Below are 26897 nucleotides of genomic sequence, written 5' to 3' on the forward strand. Positions count from 1 at the left end.
ATTTCAGTGTTGCTTGACAAACCCGATGCCAACAGTCACATTACATTCCTCTTTTTGTGCGGATAAACAGCTTTGGAAATTTCAATGCAAAATGTTGCCATATTAGCTACAGTTTACTGACTAGCCCACACAATACACGAGTCAATATTGGTGAAAATGTATTATTTTGAATTCATTTACATGAGCTTGATGAAACACGGTCACATTACTGAACAAATACAGAAATAAAAAATACTTCTCTGAAAAGTTAGCGAATGTGAATCTACACCTGCTATATGATAAACTGAGACACTTTAACCCTATACACTAGTGTTAGCACGATCCTGTCCAATTCATGAGGCCACGAGTTTGTTAGCTTTCACTGTTGTATAAAAATGCTCTTTTTAAAATGTACACAGTTCAAGCCCAGATTAGTCATTCACTGAATGACAAGGCATATAGCATTAATTTAAAAAAAAAATCTATGGTGCATAGACAGTAATATTAAAAATCCCAATTTGCTGACATAAAGACCGCAAATGTTTTCCCGTCCACAAAACTTGTTTATCACACACACAGGCTCTGAAGCAAGTGAGAACTCAAAACTGCATCATTCAGGAAGCAAGCAAAAAGGTGCAATCTGTGCAATATCCTGACATCTACTGCTACAGGATCAGTTCATAAGATTATTACCACTGAGCACTGCCATTGTTGAGGTAACTAATGTCAAATCAAAATAAGTTTTTTAAATATATTTATCTATATGATGTTAATGGTGAAGTGTTGCGTGCTGGGCTTCGTCTTTGTCCTTTGTGGGTCAGGAAGATTAATGGTCACTCCACTTGCATATTGCGCAACAGCAGTCCTCTTTTCACACCTCCCTGTAGCATTCTTGCACCGAGACTAGTGTCTGTGACCCCATCACTACAGGAAGAACACAAAAAGTGTAAGGGGACACACAAGTACAAATAAGTTGTGTCACATACATCATAGTTAAGTTATACAGTTGCACCAACATCACCGCCACACAAAGCTGTAACTAGAATAAAACTAAAGCAAAAAAGGAACCAGTCCATGGCAGTGTCAATAGCAAGCTGTAACCCTGAATAAGTTGCAAAAAAACATACAGCGTCTAGTTAGTGGCATCACTGCTGCTTCCTTACATGGGGTTAAACTTCCTCTTCTTAAGTTCAGGACCGTCAAGTCCACCTGCTAGTCTCTGCAAAAAGACAAGATAAAATTATTTTAAAAGAAACACGAATTTCAACATTATTCTGCAGATGTGGAGGACTGACCAACCTCTTTGCTTGCAGCTTCCTGCTGGGCTCGTCTCTGCTCCAGGTTTTGCTGAGGGCACAAAGAAGTGAAATTCAAGTCACAGCTGCAACAGGAATGCCAAACTGGTCTTATATGCAACGTTCAGTTTACACACCCTGTAAAACTGAATCTGAATGGACGGCTGTTAACAAGTAGATTAAGGTGACCTTGCTTCACTGGACCGATTAAAATAAATAAGATCTTCATTTATAGGCTCTGCTTTCAGGCTTTAGAAGCCAGAAACCAAATTCAACTTGCTTTAGTGCATAATAAGCACATGTATGCACCTGCATCTGCCCACTTTCAAATTCTCCAATTTCACAATTGTGCCTTTAATCACCAATAACAGCAGCTGGTGGTGTGCCTCAGTACTTGTGCACACGAGTGCAGAATGTATGGTGTTGCTCCTCAACAGAGCACTGATGCTACTTATCATTTGTAGAGTTTTTATGATGAAGTAAAACTTGATTTAAACCACCTTATGTAGTTCAGAAAGCTGCTGGTGCCTGATGAGGGCCTCCTTGCTTGGGAACTGCCTCCTACACAGCAGACAGGCCAGTTTAACCCAGTCTGTCAATCTTCCTTCCTTTTCATCCTTCTCGCCTCCTTCTTCTTCACTGTCAGTTTCTCCACTGTAGGCTGGGACCAGACCCTGCTGCCGAGGAGGCGACTGGGAACAATAAAAAGAAGAAAATAAAGAAAATGTACACCTCTAACACCTACAAAATCTCTCTCTCCCACTTCCTTACTTCTGCACTTTGGCGGATCTGATCCAAAAAAATCGGAGGCCGTTCAGACAGTGCCCCCTGGAAGACAGAAAAACATTGATTCAGTGATCTGTTCATATCTGCGTCTATGATTCAGAGACAGCCACTATCACAACCTCGTGCCCTGAGGGTTCAGACATTTACAGATAAAACACACCTTTTTCTCTAGAACAGCATAGCCTGCATCAGCACTCGCAGACTCTCTGTGATCATCTAGGCGACTGTGTCCAGGTGCCCGAGTATAACCAGGAGGTGCTGCTGAGCCGGTGGCAGGGGATGAAGACACAGAACGCATGTTCTCCTTTTGTCTGTTGAGACTTTTAGCCCAACGCTCCATGTCTTTGGCAATCTATTATAACAAACCTCAAGAAACTCAGTTAAAAATTACTTAACTACATATTTTAAGTGTCAAACTGAATGGGTGGCAAATTATGAAATCTAACTTCAATTAGCCATTAGCAGATATATTTGTTAAACCAGAAATGATAATGTCCAAAAGCTGACTTCTGTGTATCAGCACCTGTTGAGCTGTTTTATTCTTGGGTTTGTCTTTTTTCTCCTTGCTGCCAGAGGTAGCAAACAGTGATTCTGAAGGAGCTGCACCATCACTTGGAGGAGCACCTTCTGTGTTTGACTGACTGGCAGCAGGAATGTACGTATGTTTCTCTCCATCCCAGTACATGTACTGCTGAGTGTGAGAGTTGTAGTAGTACTGCAAAGACAAAGGGAAATGCAAAAACAGATTGAAATACCAAGGGGCATAAGCGAAACACACACACACACACAAATGTCCTACAAAACATATAGATTGCTTTGGGCTGTTTACCTGTGAATTAGGGTCATAGTAGAGACCTGTAAATGGGTCATAATAGTAGCCAGAGCTTTCGTCATAGTGGTAAGTGGAGACATCTGGCACAGCTGTAGTATGAGACACATGGTATTTGCATCAGGGTCAGATTTTCAATATTTTTTCCTGAATGAAAGGTAAGCTTGCCAGTAGTCAGCAGCAATTATTTGCAATTATTAGCGAAGATGTAAATTCCCCAGAGGGAACACTAAATACATGAAGCCTTACGATACTGCTGGAGCTCATGTTCAGTGCCTGGGATTGCAGGCTGGCTGGGTGCAGCTGGTTGTGGTTTTCCCACTATTTCAACCTGTGAAGTGACAGAGATTTTAAAAACAGGAAAAACACAAGGAACAAATGGAAGAAGGAAAAGGCATCAAGTTCTACCTGTGTCCCCGGTGTGGTGGCAGCTGTGGTGATGAGAGGAGTCTGTGTATGAATGAGCGGCTGCTGCACAACCACTGATGCAGGTTTGGCTGCCTCAGATGAAATGACAGCTGCACATGGGCAAACAAGTGCAAATAAGTGGCTTCAGAGGAAGCTTAATGTAATTGTATGCAACTACATGATATACAGATATGTGTGTGTTATAAACTTATTGGCATGTCATACAAACCTGGGGCTGCTCCTCCTGCGTAGGCTCCATTCAGGGAAGCTACTCCACTTGTCAAAGCAGTAACCCTGTTATCTGCTTGGGGCTTGAAAGTTGTGCCATCTTGCCCTGCATACTCAAGCCCTTCCTGACTGTATGTCACTGCTGCCCCCTGCTGATACACACTTGTATCAACACTCTGGCCTCCACCTGGTCCATTTTGAGAGGTCTGAGAATTTAAAAGAATAAATACAGTGATCATGCAATCTGTATTAAGGATGTGGTATATATGCTGTAATACGTCAAACTTTACCTGAGTGACAGCCCACTGTGCAGCAGCTATAGCGGTGCTGGCCACTGTAGCAGCACTCACTCTGCTACCATCCGTTACAAACACATCCCTAACATAGACAAGAGACAGAGTGAGGGCTCTAATCAAAAAGCTTTTGGAGGGTTGTTACATTGAATAGCTTAATTTCAACCATCATTGCTCTTCTAATACATTCACAAAATGCTTTACAATTTTAATAATCACATGATCAACCTGCATTTCTTTGTAATGTGATCAGTCCATTTACTAGTCTAATTTCACACTCCAGTAAAATGCCTGACTCTTACATAGTACCTTGCTCTAGCACACAAAGCACGTTATACACCATGTCGTCGAAGGCCTCGAGGAAACGGTTGTTGTGATTTGGTGCTATATAAATAAATCAATTTAATTCATTCACCCATTCATGCAAACACCTTTTTCTAAGCTTTCTATCTTTCTAACCTTTACACACATTCACACCTCAACTGATGTATCAGGAGAGCAACTTAAAGTTCAGTATTTAACTAAGGATATTTTGGCATGCAGACTTGAGCAGCCAGGACCAACCCACCTATCTTCCGACTGGTAGCTGACCTGCTCTACCTGCTGAGCTACAGCCACCCACATCCACTGTGCAATTATAATATAGTAAAGCGTGGAGTCCCCGTATGTTCTTTGCAATTAAGTTTGGGTGTGTGAGCATTTACCGTTTGGAGCCTTTGGCAAATTCAACTACAATGACCTTCCCATCAATAGATAGAGGTGGCTGGAGAGCCTGCAAAATCTGGAGCAACTGAGATGCCTCCTGTTAAACACACACAGACCACTGGGTGGGTGAACGCATATTTAAGACAAAGCTCATTAAAAAAATAAAATAAGTAAGCTAAAACTAAAAAGGTTTTGCTTAGTTTACTTCAGATACAAGTCAGTAAAACAAAAACAACCCTGGCTTATGTGTGTATGTGTGTGTGAGCTTGTGTCTCACCACTATGGTAGATAGTTGTAGAAAGGCAAAGCCCCTGTTGAGGTGTGTGTGTTTGTCCTTGATTAGACGAACGTTGGAAGGGGAGAGGGTAGCAAACGGAGCCAAAGCAGACAAAATAGCTTCTACTGATGTATGTGGGCCAAGGTTCCTTAGTATCAAAGCTGTTGAGAGAGTGGATGAGGTATATTTAAGATGCATTATCGTTTAAATAAACAACAAATACTGGCAGCTGTCAGTGCTACCCCTTAGCTCCCAAGTAGATGCACATATGGTATAAATTTGAAACCTCCTACTTGAGTTACTGCATTCACCCTAACCCTCTGACTTTGAGGTTAAGGTCAGTGAAATTCAAACTAGTCGAGAGATTTTTAGTAGATGCAGCTATGGCATGAATTTCAAATCCATCACCTTGTTCGTGACTCATCGCATTTACAAACTTGGGTGTCCACACAACCCACCCAACCACATCTCAGGGTGACAAAAAGACAAAAACAGTCTTTTACAGCTAAAAATGAAACAATTTGTGACCCAAGTACACTGATGCACACAAAGCCTACAAGCTTTAGCTAAGTAAAGTGGCAAAAAAGAAATCATTAAAAACAATTTTTAGACATAAGGTTATCCCCCAAGTCTCTTAAAAGAAAATATTGCTATGATGAGGAACACGAGTATTTCCATTTATATGTTTCACAACAAACCTTCTTGGTCACTGTGGGTGTACCACAGGGTTCTATTTTAGGTCCTAATTATTTGCTTCCACTTGGTGACGTTTTATGACTTCATATCCCCTCTCACTGCTATACTGATGACAAAGATTTCCCAGGAGATCTCCTGACCCCTCTTAAACTGTTTCAGTGATGCCAGTTGTTGGATGGCACAAAATCTTCTACTTTATTGCTCAGTCCTACAAACAACCTTAACCAAACACCATTTACAGTTCCTTGGGTCCTGTATCTTTTGTGTGTGCGTGCGTGCGTGTGCGCGCGTAAAGCTTGTTGTCAGAAAATTGGGGCTGCAACTTCAGTCTTTTCTCGTGGGTTTTAAAAAGTCCAGTCTTGCTTCCTATAAATGAGAATTGCTGTACAAGTGTCATACCTGGCAAAAAAAATAATAATGTCATTAATTTATTCTAGTAAGGCTCAAGTTCCTTCTCTCTGGAATTAATGGAAAGTTACTCTCTCACCTCCAACTGGTTCAGAATACAGCAGTCTGGCTTTTTACTGAGCAGATGGCATCACATCACCCAAAAGCTGGCTTCTCTCCATTGGCTCCCTGCACTTTTTAGAACTGATTTTAAAGTGTATTCATCATGTCAAAGCATGTGGCGGTCTGGCACCAAGCTATATAGCAGAAATTTTAACCACTGAGGAACTAGTTTGCAGCCTGAGAGTCCTTCAGGCAGTTGTAGGTGCTTTTGGCATTAAAACCCTTCACTTTTTGAAGAATTACTTGGGAAGACCAGGGTCAGAATTTGTGACCATCTATGAACCAGCTTTTATCTGATGTCATTTGTGATGACTTTATACAATTATATTTGTTGTGTTTTTAATATGAGGTTTTCAGTTTTTAAGTAAAGTCCACATATTTTCTTTAATGTTTTAAAGTTTTCCCTCCCAGTACTCCATTTTGGTCTGTCAAAGCAATTTGTAAGCCTTAAATTAAAAGACGCTTTATTAACAGAGATGATTATCATCATCACCAATATTAGCATTATTATTTTCATTGTTATTAGAGGAGATGACTTACTGTCATTAGCAACATCTGCCTGTTGTGGAGCTTGGCCCGGTGTGACAGGAGGACCAGAAGAGTGGTAAGGTGCTGGCAAGGGCAACAAACCTTGGGCTCCCTCCTTTTGAAGACCAACAGGCAAGTCCTTCTGTACCTGGGGCAACTTCAGCTCAGCCTCTGGCAAAATACAACATGTTAGTATTACTGTTCAATAAGCAAGACCTCATGTTATAAAGGAGAGAAGAGGTGAAACATTCAGTGAAACCTTACCCGATTTAGGAACGTTGCATTTAAAGCACTTCTCTCTCCTCTTGAAGTTTTGTACACCACACTGTTGAATTGTTATACAACCTTGTTAACAATCTTCATAAATTAGCCAAATGAATGACTGGCTTTATATTATATAACACGCATTCAAATTGTACATCGTGGTAATTCATAGCAAGCACCGGACCTTGTTGCAGAGCCAGTCCTCATTGGCACGCGGTTTGGGGTCGCTGAAGTGCATCGACACTCTCTGCCCTAGAATCGACAGCACTCCCTGAAGGAAAAAGAAAGAGAGGGGGGGATAACAAAGAATGATTATCAGTGATAATTAGGCCACACATGCCATAGAAAGGCCTCATCTCACAAGAGATGAGAGAGAGTGAAAGGGAAAAGAGAGAGGGAGAGGAATAGAGAGAAAGAGTACAACTGAGGCTGAAAGGAAGAGGACACCAGAGAATTGACCTTCAGCTTTAGGAAATTCGGACGGACGGTGAGATGGTATATATGTAGTCTGTGAGTGCCCATTTTTAAAGGACACAATGTGCTTTGTTCAATTGTGTCATCCCTCCCCCCTTAAGGGGAAACCTTTCCAAAGTTGTCCACACAACCCATCCCATTGTCACCACCTTTGTCCCCCAAAGAGACAATAGCTCTGTCCTAAAGATGTAATCATGGCAGATGTGAAAAGCTCAAAAACAAGAAAATGAAGCAATATATTGGTTCTGATTCAACATACAACAGACCATGTGAGACATTATATTCACACTGTCATACTATCCCAAAGGTGGTACTGTGAACTCAGGAAAGAAAGCGAGACAAGTCACTGAATAAAAGAGGAGAATATGATGGACGAATGATGATCAGTTTGACTGGGAGGTCTCGTCTATGAGAACTATCAAGTTGCCCCTTGGTTGTCAGAATTATGCAACATGAATTGGTTTGAATTGTCTAATTGTAATTGTGGAAAGAAAAGAGGAATCTTCCTTCAAGCACTACCTACCTGAGGACCGATGTTATTTAATCATTCTTAATTTTTATTGTTATGCTAGAATGCATTTTAAGCACAGGATGGTATGACGTGACTGTATGAGATTAGCTTTTGTGTCTCACTGAATACATTTATATATGTGTATTTGTGTCTGTGTAGGAGAGAGTGACCTGGTTGGTCTCCATCCAGCGGGTGGCCTCCTGTATGAGATTAAACTCGACGAAGGCGAATCCTCGGCTCTGACCTGGACACCGCCCAGCGCCATGGCAACCGAACAACAACAACAACATAACAACAACAACGCAGTGAGGGGTTAGTGCTGCATATACAGAGGAGAGAGAGACCCTGTATCAGCACCAGTCAAAAAAAAAAAATCATTGCTTCCTCTCTTCTTTAAAAATACCACACATGATAGTCAGTTGGAGAGGCACTGTCAAATTCTCTGCATGGGCAGGAGGATGTAATGTCAAGTAACTCAGAGTCAAGGTAAGAGGGAGGGATAGAGAGAGAGAGAGAGAGAGAGAGAGAGCTACCCACTCATCAGTTTGAAACTGAGCTCTTTGGTTTTTAATGATGAAGCACACAGGCAGCAAGAGAACACACACACGTGCACACCAATGTCTCTCCTACTCTGCGAGTCAGAGTCTGAACAATCTAGCTCTGTGATGGCAGGTCGCCTCTTAAATGCTCCATATCCTGTCCAGACATTGCAATAAATGATAATATAGATATGCAACTATTGAAATTACAAATTGATCAGCATTTAAACATTTATTACATGAGTACTTTTCCTAACACGCACACACACAGACAGACAGACCAAAAACAGTAAAACGGTGATGTATGAAAGAGAGCAGTGTGGGGGAATGTAAGTGTGCCGGTGTAAGATAAGCACACCTTACAGACAACCAGAGAGTTAGCAAAGTGGGAGGCCAGTGAGACAATGACCTTAATGGAAAAGAAAAATGACACAAAAAGAACCACAAGCTTTTCTGAGTGGTATGGTTGAAACATATGTAGCTGAGAAGTAGCAGCAACGCTTGCATCTAAAATAGCGACAATAGCAAAATCTGCTTCAGATGCTGATTCCTCTTTGACGCTGTTAGTTTGTGAACAACACCTACTCAGACACACCCCGCTTCAATAAGGCAGAAGTTAAAGGATAAAGACAATAAGGGCGCCAAGATGGAAAGGAAAAACAAAGTCATGAACTAAAAAACTACAACTTATGATGGTATGAATGCTTTCTTAAAAAAAAAGAAAAGGAAAAAATAGTCAGGGCTGTGAAGCGTGCATTAATTTTCTTTTTCCTGTGTAAACGCTAGCAAGACTTCAGACATCTGTAGACCAAAGTATCAAAGCAGGAAGCTATGCAAAACTTCGACCTGTATGAGTTGATAAATATGATTGGGTATTTTGCAACAGTTATCTACCATACAGCAGAAGATAGCCACCAAGGATAGAGGAAAAGACACTTATTAATAAAAGAAAAGACAAAGCAGGTATGGAAAAGTCACCTGAAAAAGCAATGAAATGGAAGTGTTGGCAGTGCATGAGTTTGAGAAACAAAAGAAAGAAAAAAAAGAGCATCATAAGAAACACAAAAGAAAAGAGGGGCAATGGACAACTTCTCACCTGAAGATTTATTCCTCATCAGGCGAACTTCTCTCGGCTGGATCCCCTGCTCTTGAAGTTGTGCACGAATCTATGGACAAAGGAGAATTCTAGCTTCAAACTTTTCACAAACAACCTGCGCATCAACTGGCCATTGTTGAGACAAATACGCACCTCGTTGGCAGTGGCACTGGGTGGCAACATACGAAGCATTATGATGTTGCTGGGCCGCTGATTATGGTCTAGCTCTGCACGGTAATCCTGGTCTCTCTGATCCAACTCTTTGTGGGACAGGTCTGGGCCAGCATGCTCCTCCATTCTCATTGGAAATGCCTACACACATCCGCCACAAATTAATAACCAAAACCAAACAACAATTAAATGTGTATTGTAGTAATTATAAAGATGGACTGATATTGACTTACCCTTCTCTTTCCTGCTCCAGGACGAGAAAACCTGTCATCCTCTCGCTGTCTGCCTGTACCGAATTCCACCTGTTCGGAATGGGAACCACCACGACCCCAGCTGCTTTCCCTGCTTCCTGAATGTGGGCCACTGTTCTCCGGAAAGCCTGTTCCACCTTTCCCCCGTCCCCTTTCCTGAAGGCCAGGCCGTAACTGCTCAAATTCCTGCCTGGATCCCTCCTCCTCTCGCTGGAGTATAGGATGGGCTAGATCAGGTTGTGAGGTGTGAGGGGACCACAGTAGCCCTTTCCCCTCACGCCCTACTTCTCCTCTACCATCTACTCTCTGATGAAACCCCGGATGCTCCTGCAGACAACCCGGTGAGAAGTCATGGATACCCAGTGACTGCTCATCACTGCCATACTGTCTATCACCCTCCACTCTGACATCAAATCCCGTGCCTGCCTCCTCATCCTCTTGGCCATAGCCACGATAGTCCATGTCCCGGAAATTGTGATCATTGTGAGTGCCACCATAGCGACCCAGGCGATCACCTCGCCCACCCCTGCTGACCACAAAAAACTGCGTGAGAGACTTGTGTGATAAAATGCGCGAAAAAGATGTGAAAATCACATTAAACTCACCTTCTCTCATAGTCCATGCTGATCCACTTACTCTGCCCCTAGTGAGTCGTTCTTCTGTTTACAGAAATGCAGCACACAAATCACACATCACTTCAGATGAAACACGTTATAGAGCCACGCTGAAATTGTACAACCTCGTGAGCAGGTACCTTAAAGTCATAGGCTGTGCAAAGTGTGAATAATTAATTAGATTGATTTTAATTTTTAAAACCTTGCACAATCCAATGACTTCTCCAACTTTGACATATCAAAATGACTTCTCTCAGTGCTACACAGACAACTAAAAGCCACAAATAAACAAACAGCAAAATAACCCTGCACCATTAATAAAAAAAATAAATAAATAAACTGAGTGCGCAACGCACAGGATCAACCCGCAATCCAAAAAGGAGTAATCAACAACAATGACGTGTGACGGTCAACTGCGTTAGCGGCCAAGCTAACTATGTTAGCTTGAGGTTGGTTAGCTAGTCCAAGAGGCTACATTCTCTCTAAACGACTGTCAGCAGCTAGAAATACAAGTGCAGTCTTGTGTGAAACTTGAGGGAAAACTCACCGGTAACTCATGTAACCTACAATTGTTCTGTAAATATCACGCTGAAGCCCAGGTAAATGGGGTGTTTTATTTTCAGGCAAGCAAGTGTAAAATGGCCACAGCGAGACATTTCAGAGAGGGAGGGACAAATCCCTTACTCTGGAATTTGATTGGTTGCTGGAAAGCGAATGCATTAACGTCGACGCTGATTGGACGAGACGAACGGGTCAGTCCTAAACTTGCAGCCCATGATTGATTTAAAAGGGGGTAAAAATGCACTGCGTTGTTACAAATGTATTTATATATTAGAGTTGATATGAACAAAAAACAAAACAATCAAACAATCAGATATATAGACATGTTATGTGCAATTTTATTTTAGGAAAAAAACAACAACAGGAAAGTAATTTAAAAAGACAGGGAAATGGTAAATATTAATAAATGAATAAATCAAAGAACACATAAATACCTTAAAACAGATAACCCTAATACCAGCTTTATGAAAAAAAAAAAAATCCAGAAATACCCATACATATCACAGTAAAGAAAAAAAAACGAAAAAAAAAACAACAACAACAACAAACAAAAAACCCTCTAGCAACCCACCCTCAAAATACTCTGGCCCAGCCCCTTGACCTTGACTTTCTATTAATTAAATGAGACAGCGGTTACAATTCATCATTTAACTGACATAAGCTGACCATAACAACAGGATCGAGTAAAATGATTAAAATATATGAAGTAAATTAGGCATCAACAATAAAAAGTTATATAGTACAATAATGACAATATCAGTAAAGAGGGGAATGGAGAGAATGGAGTAAAAGGCAAACTCGAAGTACACAACATTACCATGTCCTTACAAGGCCTTGTAAGACATACAGTACATAACAGATAATATAGTGATAAGATAAGCCTACCATCTATCTGAAAGAATATTAAACTTATCAGCTACACCACTTATGATTTGACCCACTGATTAACACAATCAAAAAAGGTCCTAAAAACTCATGTGTTTAACCTGATTGTGCCTCTGGCTATATAGTATGATGTCTTCCAGTAAAGTGAAGGTTTCTATGTCACTCTGAGTAGCTGTTAATTTCATTACCCACCTGAGCCATGAAATGTGGCCATTGGGGGGGGAGGGTAACTTTGGCATGGAAAACAGGGGTTAAGGTCAGTGACACAGACGGCCTTTCCATGCATACAGTACGTAGACACATGTTAATACACAACCACACAAATATACACACATTCACTGCATGCAGAGCTGCACTGGAGAAAAACAAACTACCATACAAATGCATACACACACTCTAAAGTACAGGTAAGTAATTCTGTATGGGAAAATATCTCATACAATCTAACTTTAGGCATACCCCTGCATATCGCCTGAGTCAGAAAATGGGCCTGCAGTACCCAAGCCAGTGACAGGGAGAAAGCCTTCAAATGTGAGGTGTGGACTCTTACAAATGACAAATAATACCCTAAGTTATGAATCCCCACCCCTCAACAACCATCACTCTCAAGGCACTACATGTAGGCGATACTGTGTAAAATTTACTTAGAGATGGCCTAAATTCAAACCTAATCATGTCCTTTTCTGACTTCTCTTGTGTTCTCAGTGTCTTTGGCCTTCTATCGACCTTTTCTCTCCTAATTTCCATCATGGCACATTTGCTCCCCTGTTTTGAACTAGTCAACTTCAAATTATACCCATAACCTGCCCTGCAAACTTCTAGATTAGATTTCTTTTCTTTTGTATTTAAATTGATGCAAGAAAAGTGGCACACAACTTAAGAGTCCAAAAACCATGGTGTGTGTGGTCTTTTGAATCATTTCAGATCTGCTCCACTTTGCTAGGGGTAACTGGGTGATCGGAAATTGAGCATCTGCATAACTTTTCTTTCCCATTCCCCCACCCCAAATATCCCCCCCTGTCAAATTTCAGTGGAGCCTGTCCTCTCTATCTGTGCTTAAGGACAGCCCCCTCTGCTCCCAGTGCCTATAACAGTAGGCAGGTGGACTTCCTGTTACGCTTCTTGGCCTGCAGCGCAGCTCTAGTTGCCATCTCAAAGACTTCCCTCACACCATCTTTGGTTTTGGCAGAACACTCTTGGTAGCCGTAGGCACTGATGCGGTTTGCCATCTCTTTGCCATCTTCATATTTGACTGGTTCCTGGGGACACATGTCACAAAGAAAGTTTACATTTGAATATTATTTTATTGATTTAACTTGTTTGTTTAGCTGAATTTTCTGAAGCCACCACATTTACCTGTTTCATTTTGGCTAGCTCTCGTCTGGTGTGGTCATCATTGCGCAGATCTTTTTTATTTCCTACCAGGATGATGGGAACATTTGGACAAAAGTGCTTCACCTCAGGAGTCCACTTTTCTGGAATATTCTCTACAGTGAGGAGAATGAAAAAGCAATTAATTACATACATCAAGGGGTTCAATACTTACTAGTATGGATGGTGCTCAGATGGTACCTAAACTGTCAGGACTGTCCACAGAGAAGCACATGAGGATAACATCTGTGTCTGGGTAGGACAGGGGCCTCAGCCTGTCATAATCTTCCTGACCCGCTGTGTCCCAAAGTGCTAGCTCTACCTGAAAAGACAGAGAGTAACAGAGTTAAATGACTGGATAAATCTACGGAAGAAGAAAAGCAAAGGCAGAAATGACAATAATATAATTTGATTAGTTAGACAGACTAGATATGGTATAGCAGCAGCTAGTCTGATGACCACGATGCAACATAATAAAAATTCACTGGTTGTGTTGAAGCATCCTGAGACAAGATATTGAAGAATGAGTTGCCCCTGATGCACCCATTGAAGTGTGATAACGAATGTTAGATAAATATGTATGATTGAGTAAATGTCACTAGACTGGCAGAAATCACTTCAAATGCTCAAATTGAGTAGAAAGGTGCCAAGTACCGGTCCATTAGCAACTAATTAAAGAGGGCAATTGCTTTTATTTAAATGCCATACAAGCACCCACAGCATTACAATCAAAATTATTTGCAAACCATCATTCCCTCTCACCTGTTTCGCGTCCACTTCAATGTCTGCCACATAGTTTTCAAACACAGTGGGTACGTAGACCTCTGGAAACTGGTCCTTACTGAACACGATGAGGAGACAGGTTTTCCCACACGCACCATCACCGACGATCACCAACTTCTTTCTGATAGCAGCCATCTATGGAAGAGTTGAAAACATTGTTGCGCATCCTAAGACAATACTCCCCAGTTAAAAGGAAACACTTTGAGGTGCATTAATAAATAAGCAGTCTAAATAGGACTAAAATTTTCCGATGCTTCGCTTACAGTTTCCCTTTGCTGACATCTAGCACAAAAATACATCAGAAATCGCTAGTAACGCACAGAGGTCTCGTTAACCGTACAGTTTGGCAAATAGTTCCTAGCTTACGTTACTATGTACATTTAAAGCCGGAACCGATGGCAAACAGGCGGAGGTGCCACTGAGGTGTAGAAACAATTACTCAAACGTTTCCGTGCTACATTCCTATTCCTACTAAAAGCCCGACTACTCCAGTCTGGGGCCTGTCAAACCAGCCTTTGCTAGCAGGAAAGCTAGCGGTGTTTCCTATGAGTTTTATTATTGTCATTCAAAATCCTCCCTCTTAAATTATAACTACAGTATTCATCCCATCACAGCCATATTTATGCGCCTGAAACAAGAATCGGCTTAAAGTTTATACGTTATATGGAGAATTTGATTACCTTGGTGTTTCTCTGTACGCCTTTCTCCTCTTCCTGACCGACTGGAAAACTCCGCCCACCGCTAGTACACATGCGCACTATTACGTCATTCGCAAGTAAAAACCGGTGTGACGGGGAATAATACATAGGTGGCCGTTTGTTTATCTGTTTGTTAGCGAGATAACGCAAAAACAACCCAGCTGAATTTTATGAAAGTTGACGGGGAGGTGGCGCATGAGCAAAAGAAGGATCTGTTGAAATCTGGGGCAAATCCATATTACTTTCAGCAAAATTGGGTATTTTGTCTGAAGGACATTGCTCTCTCCGAACTGTGCGAATTCATTAATTAAGTTAAGGTACTGGACTACTAATTTGTATAGGAATGTCAACCTATGGTGACCATAATCACCATAGGTGAACAGTATGTTTATAGTTTGAATACACACAAAATGGGTGTGTATATATGAATGCATTTGTACATATGCACCATTCCAGTCTGGTTAGTCTCCCCAGCTGACTAACCATGCTCATCCTATTTGAACTTGGGTTTTAAATCCTATTTCTCCAGCAGCACTCAGTTTATTAATAAAAAAATGTATAAATCCCATTTACTACTGGTGTCCCCCAAGAATCTGTCCTGGGACCCCTTCATAAATTTAATATCAGCTTCCATTGTTATGCTGATTGTATGCAACTCTACCTGTCTAACAAACCTACCATTACTCTCCCACCCACAGCCTTCTGCATTTGACTCAAATCAAATGCAGCTTTTTTCAAACTGAACATTAATAAAACTGAGGTTCTCCTCATTGGCAACAAATCCATCATGTCTAAATGTAATTTTTTACCCTCCCTATTGACAACTCCTCAGTTTCTCCCTCCCTCTTGACTCAGGCATCCTCATACTTCCATCTTTGTAACATCAATCACCTTGGTCCATTTCTCACACCTTGGTTACGTCCCACATTAACTGCTGTAACGATTTTCTTTTTGTTTTTCCTTGCAAGTCTAGAACTCTGCTGCTCACACCATCACCAGAACTCCTTCCATTAATCACATCACACCTGCTCTTCAGCAGCTCCACTTAAAAATCGTACTGATTTCAAGATTCTTTACTTCTCTGAACTTTTGCACATCAGCAAAACAATTCACACTCTTCTTCTTCCCTCCTTCTTACTGTCCATTCCCCGCCATTTGACTACCATGGGGTCTAGAGGCCTCAGTACTCTGCTCACCACCTTTGGAATTCCATCCCACCAGACACGCTTCTTTAAAAGTGGCATATTCACTCTGATGGTCTTCTAATATGAATCCTCTGATCTCAACAATTTTGCATATTGTAGATTTTGTTTATTAGCTTGATGGGTATTTGTCAGTTTATTACTCTAGTTTTAACTCTTCTGTGTGAGATGACCTCGAGTGTTTTGACAGGCACCTGAAATAAAATGCGTAATTATTCACTGAACATTTTCATGATCGCTGCATAACTTTTTACATTTAACAAAAAGTAGATTGACATTTGAAAAAGGTTCATTTTATTTAGAGATTTCTGCAGGGCTTTTATTTATGTATTTTCACTTACAAAAATCCACAAACTGTAATTTCACCCAAGGGAACAAGTCTTTTGCATATATTTGTATGTCCCAACTCAAAAAATTTTTTGCACAATATCATAACAAGCATGAGTCATGATTGTATTACATTAAGAGCTCTGCATCATTCTAAGCACGTCACTCGCTCATGCCTGAGAACTAGGGCACAGAGACTCTTAAGGCTATGGTCTGTCTGAGCTGTCTTAGTGAGACACTTGAAAAGCATCTCTACGGTTTTTAGGGGGAGGACCATGTCTTCAAGCCCTGTTAGACTGAGCATGGCTGCTCTCCTCCTCCTCAGTTCATTTGAGGGTAAGCTCATCGAGTATGAGAAGTTTGCCGATGTCAGAGCACAATACTGCTGTCTATTTGTTTCTATGGACACTGGAGGTAAAGTTGCTCTGATTGGCTGCTTGGCAGCCAGTCTATTTCCTGACGGTGGCGGTGCTGTTGCTGCGCTGGTAGAACAGCACATAGGCTTGATTGGTCTGAAGCTGGTTCTCTGTGAGTGGAGTCACACTGTCAATGGGCAGACGAAGGGAAAGTTTCAGGTTTATGCAAACATATCTTAATACAGAATAAGCAGGGTTTCTCAAATATATAGACCACCTTTGATGTACAGTTGTCAAAATATGTATATATTGTGTGTAAAACGAAATGATATCTCACCTGGAATCATTGTAGAAGCACCAGCCATTTTCATCTAAGCAGCAGGCTGTGTAATGTCCCATGTTTACTGTCCCAGCATGGTTACATATTGCATATAAATCATACAGAACTGAGCCTGTGGGGACAAACATAGATCCAGAATTATATAGTAACATAAATACAATGAGTTACTTAATCCAGGGTTCAGAACTGTATTGTGTCAGAATTCCAGATGTGCAGTTTATGGAATAATCTCTGTTGCAAGCGATTAAATTAGGATATGATTGCGTATATCCCAATATTCCTTTATTTTCTATTACAATGCATGGTTTGAGTCAGTGAATCATCATGTTAACCTCCCTATGCTTAAAACAACAGATTCATAGTTCACAGCTAAAAACCTTTTTTGCAGCTGATTTATGCCTTTTCTTCTAACTCTCTTTTTCCTCTCTCTCACCAGCCATTTGTCAAAATAAAATCATGTAAAGCAAGCTCTTAAAACGGTTTTGTAGTGCGCTCTACCCACTTGTGTCAAAAAGTTAAAAGCCCAGGTTTTCTTCCACATTTTATTGCTTCAACCTTTAGCTGCACTCCTTTTGTTGAAAATACAGCATAGAGGAACACAGCATGAATGGATCAGACAGGCTCGGTTCTCTTACCACAGTCGACAGGTCCGTATGGTCCAAGGTCCAGGTTGGTGAGTGGGAAGGACACATATATAGTGCTTTTACTGATGGACCACCTTGACGTCGTGAAACGGTTCAGATCTTATCGAGACTGTTAAGTATTATTAGCGTCACACATCTGTGCAGAAATAAATCACACGCCTAAAAGCATCACAAGTGGAAGAGTTGTTGCCAAGGATACGGATCACTATAACCTGGGGAAACCTCTGGATAGACAGCCGCTTGGTGCACTCTGTACGCCTGTTACACCTCTCGCACATCTGAAGAATGTATAAACACACATATACACACCTCAACACAACATACCTTACACATGCACACAGGGTCCGGCGTATATATCAAGTACAAATGAGCAATGTTGTTTAGTGAGCCACTAATAACTAAGATGCACTTAAGTTGGACACTCTTATGACAGAAAGAAATTCGAGAATTCTCATCATCTGCCTCACTGTTTATGAAATTAAATGTTTTTTTGTGCCAGATGATTGCATTTCTTTGAAATGTTTTCATATTGATGAGATCACTGTATTAGTCGTTTGGAGTCTAGCAGTTTACCCAACTCCCCGGTTTGATCCCGGGAGGGGACACAAATTCCTTTGGGCTTGTGACAGGAAGTGTAAAAACATCTGCCACATCTGGAGCTACCTGCTGTTATTACCCCCCATGTAAATAAGAGAGCAGCTGAAAGTAGCTTTACTGTTCAAGCCATTTGACTTCTTTCACACATCTATATGTTATGATCTTTATATGGAATAAAGACAAAAACGTAATGATATGTGTAGGTCATAAATGGATCAAAACTGTGTTAAATCATCTCCTTGCTTACAGTGTCTGTGTCGATATGTTTTAATCACACTATTGCTGATCCAGACAGTTGCTGAGATTCGACAATCATCGCTTTAACTTACTGGCGAATTCTCCTTGTCCAGTTTCTCCTCCTGAGAGAAGAGGTCCAGACACTCCCTGAGCGTGACCTCCCCAGTAGAACTCCTCTTGGGGATGGGCAGTGACAAATCGCAGAACACATCAAACGTGTTGGAGTAGTGAGAGCAGACTGAGCAATGCAGTGAGCTCCGCAGCTGGCCTGAGAACAGATCTGTAGGGACCAGAATGATCAGCGGTCTGCTTTAACGGGGATAAAAATAATGGATGAATTTAACTGGAGTGGCTCTCCTCACCAACAATTATGCTGTCATCTCTCTCCAAGTGCTTCTTCCACATGACAGCCGCCTCCTCAGATATTCTAAGGGAGGATAAGAAAAATGATCAGAACGTGCTCACATGCAGGTAATCACTGTTTTAAGGACAGATTTATTCATTTTAGCATACACACCGAAACCTAGCAAATTTTTGTTCGGGCTCCTTCCCGGCTCGTCTAACGTATGGTCTGCGATTTATTTCGGTATGCAGCTTGTCGAGTAGGAACCTGAGGAACTCCTGAGCATCCTGTTGACTGTGGTGAACGCAGAAAAATTAGCAACTAGTTCTTCACAAGAATCAAAAGTCTGTACAAGTGGAACAAGAGAAGGAGTTTAACAGTTTACACATAAGTGGTAAAAAAGTTGTTAACCTCGAGGAAAGGCGAAACAGAACCCCCCCACAAAACAAATCCATATCCTCACCTGTAACCATTGAAGTAAGGCACTGCTTCTGTGAATACATTGTAAAACTGTCTAGGATTTACAACTTTGTCTCCTTCATTTACATCCCAAAGGCCCGACAGCACCTTAGAGAAAGCTGGCATGGCAAGAAAAACAGAAACAAGAAGAAAACATGAAACTCTGACGCAGGAGAGACAGTCAAGACAGAACAGGAAGGAGAGGAAATGCACCTTCCATCAGTTTAGCTTCCTCTTTGGAGAACTTCTCGTGCTTGTAAGATCTGAGCAGGCAGTAGCCCCGCAGGCCACATGTGTGAGACAAACACTGGACAACTGCATTTAGAAAACACTGGGTCCAAAACAAAAGAAAAAAGGGAGAGTGATGTCAAATAATGTTCATTTCAGAGGCCCTTTAAGAGTTTCATCTGTGATCTTTACTTACGGTGTTTCCTACGTTTCTAAGGCCAGTCCTGCCTCTTCCTAAGGTGAGCTGCTCCTTCTGAAATGTAAAAAACAAAAGGAAGTCGATGAACACAGATCTGTCGGATCTGCGAGTACCATACAGAGCACTGTTCATTTATTTCAAAACACACAGTGTGTGTCCTACTACGTGACCTCTGGATGTGCTGGTACTCCATGTGACTGTCTGCCTTGACCCCGCCATGTCAGTGTGTGTTTAACTTTGGCAGGACAGATTTAGCTTTCTTATCTCATTAGCATAGCAGAAGAGACTAAAAGGAGGTCAGCCTCGAGAGTTCATCCTATTAGAGACCAACGAGGGCTGACAGGTGTTTAAACATGTGTGTTGATGTGTATTCTCCCTTAACAACTTCACACCTTTCTTTGTCTGTGCTTGTGTTTTTCTCAGGTAAAATTTCACTTTAAGAGCTTTTAAAAGTTTGAGGATATATTAACGCCATATTTTTCCTGTGTTGTCCACACCTCATTGTCAGCGACCAGAAGCAGGCCCATCAGCGATGTGTAGAGGACAGACTGGGAGATGTCGGTCGTCTCTCTCTGGAGGCCGTTCTGAGACACCAGGGTCCGACACAGAGCTTCACAAGAGCCCTCCCCACTGACACTGCTGGCTCCAGGCATCCTTTTATACTAGTAACCGGCTAAAGTCGCTAACAGAATGGGTCCTGAGATAGAAAGGTGGCCTTCCCAAAGAAATCCTAGCCAGATGGTTTGCGCCTGAGATGGGGAAAGCTGTTCTTCCTAATTTATTTGACATTCAGACTCAGAGGTGAGCAGGACGCGGTGGTCTCACACAGGCCTAATCTGTCTCACAAGACATGTAATCCAGCTCTTTGGTGAATGAAGTATGATGAAGAACTTTTTCCTTTTCAGAAAAATGACATTTACAGCTGAAGGGAATAAAAAAAGAACAAGTACTCTGTGAATGACCGTCTCTGACGCTAAACCCGTCTCATAAGTAGATGAAGCTGATCCATTACACAACTGTCTCGTTACTGCGGCACGCACGAGAGCACAGAAAGTTTGCATCCACACATGAACATGTCACGTTTAAAACAAATTTTAAAAGCATTTTTGGAAATATCACTCGAGCTGGATTCAGCTCAACAGAACACATTAAAACACTCGGTTATGTAATCAATAACACACCAGTCACACACACGAGGCGTCTCCTGAGATCTAAGCAATGCCAAACGTTACTGACTTTTGGAGGCAACTCGTAAACACTTTATTTGCAAACAAAGTAACTTTGCAAATAAAGCCGGTCAAATGTAGCAGGACTAACAAACACACAGAGTGGTCCGGACTCACCTGGTCACTCTATCTGTGGACAAACTGTCCCAACCAAACTGTTCCCATCATCTGCTGAGCTGTTAAAAATGCATAAGGGGCCGTCTACTGTTTCACTGTGTGCCTGTTGGCCAGAGCTGAAAGTCTACCTCTCCCATGTCCTGTCACCGGTGTCAATGAGAGAAGGAGGGAGATGGAGAGTGCGAGAGGGAGGGGTGGAGGATAATCAGCTCTAATCCTTTCTCTGTAGATCTTGTTGGCTATACTTAGACCTGTCTTTGTGTACTTTCCCACGAGTGCCTCAACAATCTTTTACGTGTCAGTTTATTAATTATACAAACTCAAAAACACATTTTTTTCTTTGGTCAATTCACATTCAGTACTGTTCTCACTTTATACAGCAATCACTGCAATTGCAGACAGGAAAAAATAATAAAAAGAACATTAATATCGCTGAAAATATCTAAACACATTCATCATTCGCAGACAGTCAATGTACACGTGCCGCTCAGTCTGACAGTCAGCGACTGGTGTGGTCTGCCATTTCTGTGTCCGAGCTGAGGCTGAGCTCGGCTATGTGATACAGGGCGGGATCGTGGTGAGGAGACAACTGTGACTGGCTGGTGTGGGCTGTCCTGTCGCGTGACTGGACGATGGCTTGGCGCAGACAGGTGATCCACTGCTGCTTGCTGAAGGAGTCGTTGGCCTGCAGGCTGTACGAGTGAGCTTTGGCGCGCCCTCTGCTGCTCACGCGGAAACAATTCTTCACTAGAAGATGGAAAGAAGAGAAGGGAGAAGGAAGGTGAGCGGAAAGTTTCACTTCAGCTAAAACAGAGCACAGGGGATGGCTTACTGACATTTGTTTGTGTCACAGAATTCACCAGCAAATACGAAACAAATAAAGTATGCAGATTATGCGATCATATTACCTTTATCGTTTCCCCCTGTGAAGGCTCCTCTGAAGGTGCCCCCTCCAGCAGCCTCGCCGTCTGGGATCTCCTCCAGATTGATCAAGGCATTGGGCAGAGGCTGCCGGTACACGTTAAACACCTGACCACCGTCCTTGTCCTCTCCTGGTCTCGTCAGCACCAACACCAGCTCAAATAGGAACACATGCAGCCGCTGACGGGGGACAAGTGATCAAGAGAAATGTGCTGACACAGTTTCTAAGGCAGAGAAGCCAACTTTCTAGCACTCAAATCTGAACAGCCAACATCTTCTGCCCTCCTTAAATGACTTTAGCCTCTTCATTTGGATTCTGAAAGTGTGAAGACCAGTAAACAACATCTACCTGGCCCTTATTGTTCTTGAGTTCTCCATGGCAGTAGATGAAGCGGGACTGCTGGATCTCTGGCACTCTCTGGCCCTCTTCGAGGTAGGACAGGCCCCGCCTGTAGAACTGACACTCTGCTTCCCCCGTCTTTTTATTCACCTCTGCCACGATGCTCTGGATCAACTCCAACTGAACAGAACCAAGACTTTTTAATATGTCATCAACACAGGGCCCTTTTCCTCCTGTTGCTTCTTGTAGGGCTAAAATTCTGGGCTGGAGCCAAGAGAGTATGACTATGAATATTTAGAACATATTTAAATGAGTGGTTTGGTGTGATAATTTGTTTAGTCAACAGTATCCTCTTTCAAACACCATCAAAGGAAACTTTAAAGAGACTGCAGGCATCTTAAATGCAGCACTAACTGCGGAGTCATGTTTTTATTTGCTTTTGCAAACTGTAAATGTAAAAGTGATGAGCCAGATTAGTGAATATACTGGTAAGAATTAATAACTGGCCTTGTTGCCATCTGGAGGCACTGTTGTGCAACGCAGGAAAGGAAATACTGTATTTTAACGTACTTGAAGACTGATGGATAGAAATGTGTGAATATTAATAATTTGGATTTACAGCATCTGATGCAACAAAAGAGAGGATGCTTTGCTAGACTGTAAAAATAAAACTAATCAGTGTTATAATTATAGGCTTTATATTTAAAAGCAACACCTTGCAACCATCTTGATAACGTGCCAGTGTGGATTTCAGTATTTTGCAGCTGCTGCAGACCTGGCACTGATTAAACTGTGAATTCTCTCACATGCTTGCAGATGTAAATGATTGTGTAGGAGCCCGACTCACAGCATCCGGCAGCGTGTCTTCATCTGGGTGGTCTGGCGGAGTGCACTTCTGTATCTCTTTCAACAGCAGAGGGTACTTGACCAAACGGCTCCGAGGGAGATCCAGGAAGTTCCACAGGTCCAGTTTCCTGCTGAACGAGGACTCCTGACACAGACGCAGAAAGTGCTCCACTCTTTTCTCGTGCTTTTTCTGGTCCAGCAAAGCTTTGGCTCCCACCTGGTTACAGCAATATGTAACATACGCCTCCAGGCAAGGAAACTGCAGAGAGAAGCATGGGAAGAGTGCGCAGCAGTGAGATAAGAAGGTGAAGTCAGCGGGAAAAGAAAGATGGAAACATGCATAAAGACAGAAGTTAGATTACGTTAAGATTAAGAAGGAAAATCAGAGAGAAGCTGAAGGCTGACTTTTCTTCTCTCACTCACCCAGTGCATTAAAGTTGGCCCCACCTCTCCAACCGTTTTCTCTGATCCTCTCAGTCGCTCGAGACGAGTCAGCAGATCTGATATGAATTAAAAGAAAACAGGATACTCCAAGTTGTGCTGACCTTATTTCACTACAGCTCAAAAACAAGTAGTGTGCATAAAAATACGGCACTTCTAAAAAAACTAATTAAAAAAATACAACTTCCCATTTTATGAAGTTTGTTTTCAGGGCTGGGCAGTGTAGAAGCTTTTATTTCTTTTTTAATGAGCCTTTAATTCAAATTATACCTAGATAACATTTAGTACATGGTATGAGCTGTAAAACTACTTTACCTGCTCCTGTTTACTTGTAACTATTTCAGATTGTGATGTAATTACACTGAACTGCAACAACCTATACTTTATCAAGACTTCACCTCATTGCCTGAATTTCATATTCAGGAAATGAGCTGGTGTGTTGATGCATAAGTGGAGCTCGAGATAGCAGCACAAGCTGCACAAAAACAAAGTTACCTTGATGGAGGGGGATGAGTGAGTCCAGAGTACCGAAGATCTGTCCAAGCTCACTCTCTGTCATTATGTCCAACTTCAACATGGGCTCATAGTACACCTGGGAACAGACCCGGGCAGTTAGCACATAAAAGCCTGCATGTGAGTGGATTAAATGTGTTGTTCAGGTTGAGCAGCTACCTTCTTAACCAAACTGAGGTCCTCTATGAGCTGTCTCTCTCCTTGGGTTAGCTCGTATATGACCTGCAGGGCATTTAAAATAGTTAACGAATGCGCACGTTATTGCCAGTGTGATAACAAAGATATCGGCACACACACACACACACACACACACACACACACACACTGTGTTGAGTTGCATAAGAAGTCAGTTAAATAGACAACACGAGCTCTCACAGCTGATTGTTCAATAAAGGAAGTTGAGCCTTCAGTGCCAGCTCACATCCTCTTTCATAATACCCATGAAGAGCAGCTTCACAGAAATGAAGAGTAGGTACAAGTTACTCCGCCTACACGGCAACCACAGCCACACAACTTGACCCATATACAGGCCCCCAAACACATTCTGCTATAGTAACAAGGTATTTTAATAACGAGGTTTTTGTTTAGCGCACCTCTTGCCGTTTGATTTCCTTTGCAGTCAGATCGTGACTTTCCACAGTGTCACTCCAACACTGGCTGTTGCGGCGACGTGGAAACGAGGAGGCCTTTGTCCGTGAACGCAGGGGGGCTGTGGGCAAAGGTCGAGCTTCTGTACGAAAACTGATAGACCGCTGAGAACAGAGAGGAGCAGCTGACTGTTATACAAAACCCCAAAACTCATTCACTGGTCACTTTGTATGACTGGACTGCGAGTGTGTTTGTTACCGAAATAGACTGGCCGATGCGCTTCAGAGCAGGGGTCTTCACAGGGTTTAAGACGCCTGTCAGGCTATTGGACTTTGCCACAGGTTTAACCCTCTTATTGCTGGGCTCCTGAAGTGAACCAAAAAAACATTTTTAAGATCTGCACAAAATAGTCCACAAGCTGTGGTTCATTCATTCAAACCTAACTGTGCACAAGAGGATTTTAAAACAACTGAACACAAATCTGGCATCTGCAGAACACCTCACCTCCGATTCCTTCAGGTCGGACGTCATTTCACACTCATCCTCTCCCTCCTCGTCCTGAAACATGTTAAAAAGTTAAAAATCAACTCGAGGTACACGCGAGTTCAGGAAAGTGGAAAGACAAAGATGGTGAGAGGCGAGATGTTGCATGGTGCAGATCTCTCATTTCCTGTGTGTCTTTCAAAGAGGAAGAAGGTTGAAAGTGTGCCTCTATAGTGAAATTGCAAGATGTCTGCCTATTTCTTTTTGCCACACTAACCACATCAGCTGTGTCTTAATTGCAAGCAACACTTTAATAGCATCAATAAAAAGCCTCGGATTATATGGATGATGTAATGTACAGCTGGCAAAAAAAAAAGAATATCTGAAAGGTGAAAATAAACCGAGATAAGCTGGAATTTAAGAAAATGAGACAAACTCCATTTATAGACTTGCAAAAACTTCCATGGCTGCAAACACAGCGCTCACATCTCCCGTCAGTTCTGCACTCAGCATTGTGGTCACAAAGGTAAGGTTGACTAACTTCCGTTCGTTACAGAGAAACAGAGAAATGAACATGAAGCAGCAGCATCGATGCGTCTCAGTCTCTTACTCACCTCTGAGATTCTGATCACAGGTTCAGGGGCCGGGTCTTGTTTTCTCTTCTTCTAAAGACAGCAGTGTATGAAAGTGAGTTTCTTGGACTAGTTTTTAGGACAATAATTAATTTTTTTTAAACGTTAGTTTTTAATGCAGGAAAAAGATGGTGCAAGAACCAAAGCCGATGTGGCAGCTTACCCCTGCATGATCACAGAGGACTGAGTGTCCCTCTGCTGGCACACCGGACCTGAAAAGAAGAAAAGCTCTTACTGGGCACAAATTAAACATTCATACAGGGAACGTATCTTATTGTGTGATACATTCAAAATAACACTTAAGTAGACAGTGTACATTCAAATGACTTGTTTATGTGCCGTGCTCTAGCAAAGTGCATTAAAATGAGTTTTTGTTCCACATGTCGTACAAATATGTAAGTTTTGTAATCATGCTGGTGACAAACACAGAAAATTCACACTTAGAACACGAAGTACGATTAATCAACAGGAATATTTTTCAGCACCAATTTGTAACAGAGCAGCCCAAGGTGGAAGCATAATAAATGCAAAAGGTACCGTACCAGGAAGTCCTTTTTTCACCAGTCTCCTCCACTTCCATCGTTTCTCTCTTCAGTGCATCTTTACCAAATCATGACACATTCTCAAAATCACAAATGGTCAAATAATCCAAATTTACACCCGTCTTCTTTGTTTGGGTCCTTTACAGCGAGTTGTTTGCAGGAAGCGTGTTGAGAGTTCAGTGTACTCCTTCCTCCTCACTTTCTTCCTCATCTCACAGTCGACCACATCCTTTAGAGTTGCACACATTCATGTATCCGCTCTCGTCAGGGAGGAGCATTCAAAGCCTTACACAAAACGTATCAAACGTGTCTTTAAACTAAGAGCACTTCACACACTAAAGTACCTAACGACATACTTGCTCCTGTGTGGCACAGATTAGCTACAGCCATTTGCCTTTTAAAAAAAAATAAACAAAAAAAATTATCCTTTGCCTACATTTATAAATTCAAAACGCCATCACAGATGATTTACTTTAACGCCGGAGTAAAAGGGGAAGAAAAAAGAAATCTGATTACTCTCGTCACTGTCATTTGGTATCTTGGTATTCAGGCAGCATTTCCCGG

At 41.9% G+C, this 26897-nt stretch overlaps 4 protein-coding genes across 7 annotated transcripts; all 4 read right to left on the minus strand.

The window, feature by feature from the left end:
* Window positions 1–94: 94 nt before the first annotated feature.
* Window positions 95–11212, minus strand: rbm10 (RNA binding motif protein 10). 3 transcript variants are annotated; one of them, XM_085258818.1, is made up of 23 exons: window positions 11002–11212; window positions 10446–10499; window positions 9823–10366; window positions 9572–9730; window positions 9419–9488; window positions 7954–8027; window positions 6983–7069; window positions 6799–6859; window positions 6547–6705; window positions 4801–4961; window positions 4523–4620; window positions 3816–3903; window positions 3527–3731; window positions 3298–3407; window positions 3139–3220; window positions 2890–2981; window positions 2584–2775; window positions 2221–2412; window positions 2046–2102; window positions 1775–1966; window positions 1279–1326; window positions 1143–1198; window positions 95–903 (listed from the first exon to the last, which is right to left on the minus strand). In XM_085258818.1, the coding sequence occupies exons 2-23, from the start codon at window positions 10460–10462 to the stop codon at window positions 813–815; spliced, it is 2835 nt and encodes a 944-aa protein (XP_085114944.1). In that variant the 5' UTR covers window positions 10463–10499; window positions 11002–11212; the 3' UTR covers window positions 95–812. The 3 variants fall into 3 exon arrangements, with proteins under 3 accessions (XP_085114944.1, XP_085114943.1, XP_085114945.1); XM_085258817.1 differs by having other exon boundaries at window positions 9823–10369; XM_085258819.1 differs by having other exon boundaries at window positions 1107–1198; window positions 9823–10369.
* A 119-nt stretch (window positions 11213–11331) lies between these two features.
* LOC146549962 (rho-related GTP-binding protein RhoA-C-like) lies at window positions 11332–14891 on the minus strand. Its single transcript, XM_085258824.1, has 5 exons — window positions 14735–14891; window positions 14034–14189; window positions 13473–13593; window positions 13257–13387; window positions 11332–13159 (listed from the first exon to the last, which is right to left on the minus strand). Exons 1-5 carry the CDS (start codon window positions 14858–14860, stop codon window positions 12986–12988), a joined length of 708 nt encoding a protein of 235 aa, XP_085114950.1. The 5' UTR covers window positions 14861–14891; the 3' UTR covers window positions 11332–12985.
* An 826-nt stretch (window positions 14892–15717) lies between these two features.
* Window positions 15718–21182, minus strand: usp21 (ubiquitin specific peptidase 21). The gene is made up of 12 exons (XM_085258822.1): window positions 21028–21182; window positions 20182–20606; window positions 19682–19738; window positions 19471–19588; window positions 19262–19376; window positions 18973–19092; window positions 18818–18882; window positions 18548–18735; window positions 17821–17899; window positions 17613–17720; window positions 16975–17089; window positions 15718–16824 (listed from the first exon to the last, which is right to left on the minus strand). Exons 2-12 carry the CDS (start codon window positions 20335–20337, stop codon window positions 16731–16733), a joined length of 1215 nt encoding a protein of 404 aa, XP_085114948.1. The 5' UTR covers window positions 20338–20606; window positions 21028–21182; the 3' UTR covers window positions 15718–16730.
* A 130-nt stretch (window positions 21183–21312) lies between these two features.
* arhgef3l (Rho guanine nucleotide exchange factor (GEF) 3, like) lies at window positions 21313–26873 on the minus strand. 2 transcript variants are annotated; one of them, XM_085258821.1, is made up of 13 exons: window positions 26334–26873; window positions 25955–26003; window positions 25774–25821; window positions 25181–25234; window positions 24935–25042; window positions 24682–24840; window positions 24248–24310; window positions 24071–24167; window positions 23558–23634; window positions 23136–23393; window positions 22298–22468; window positions 21936–22128; window positions 21313–21774 (listed from the first exon to the last, which is right to left on the minus strand). In XM_085258821.1, exons 1-13 carry the CDS (start codon window positions 26369–26371, stop codon window positions 21527–21529), a joined length of 1563 nt encoding a protein of 520 aa, XP_085114947.1. In that variant the 5' UTR covers window positions 26372–26873; the 3' UTR covers window positions 21313–21526. The 2 variants fall into 2 exon arrangements, with proteins under 2 accessions (XP_085114947.1, XP_085114946.1); XM_085258820.1 differs by having other exon boundaries at window positions 25774–25824; window positions 26334–26868.
* Window positions 26874–26897: the final 24 nt, after the last annotated feature.

Source organism: Mchenga conophoros, linkage group LG20, assembly GCF_057382185.1.
Source record: "Mchenga conophoros isolate Kocher_MC1m ecotype Shallow Benthic linkage group LG20, M_conophoros_male_GT1.1, whole genome shotgun sequence".
Lineage (NCBI taxonomy): Eukaryota > Metazoa > Chordata > Actinopteri > Cichliformes > Cichlidae > Mchenga > Mchenga conophoros.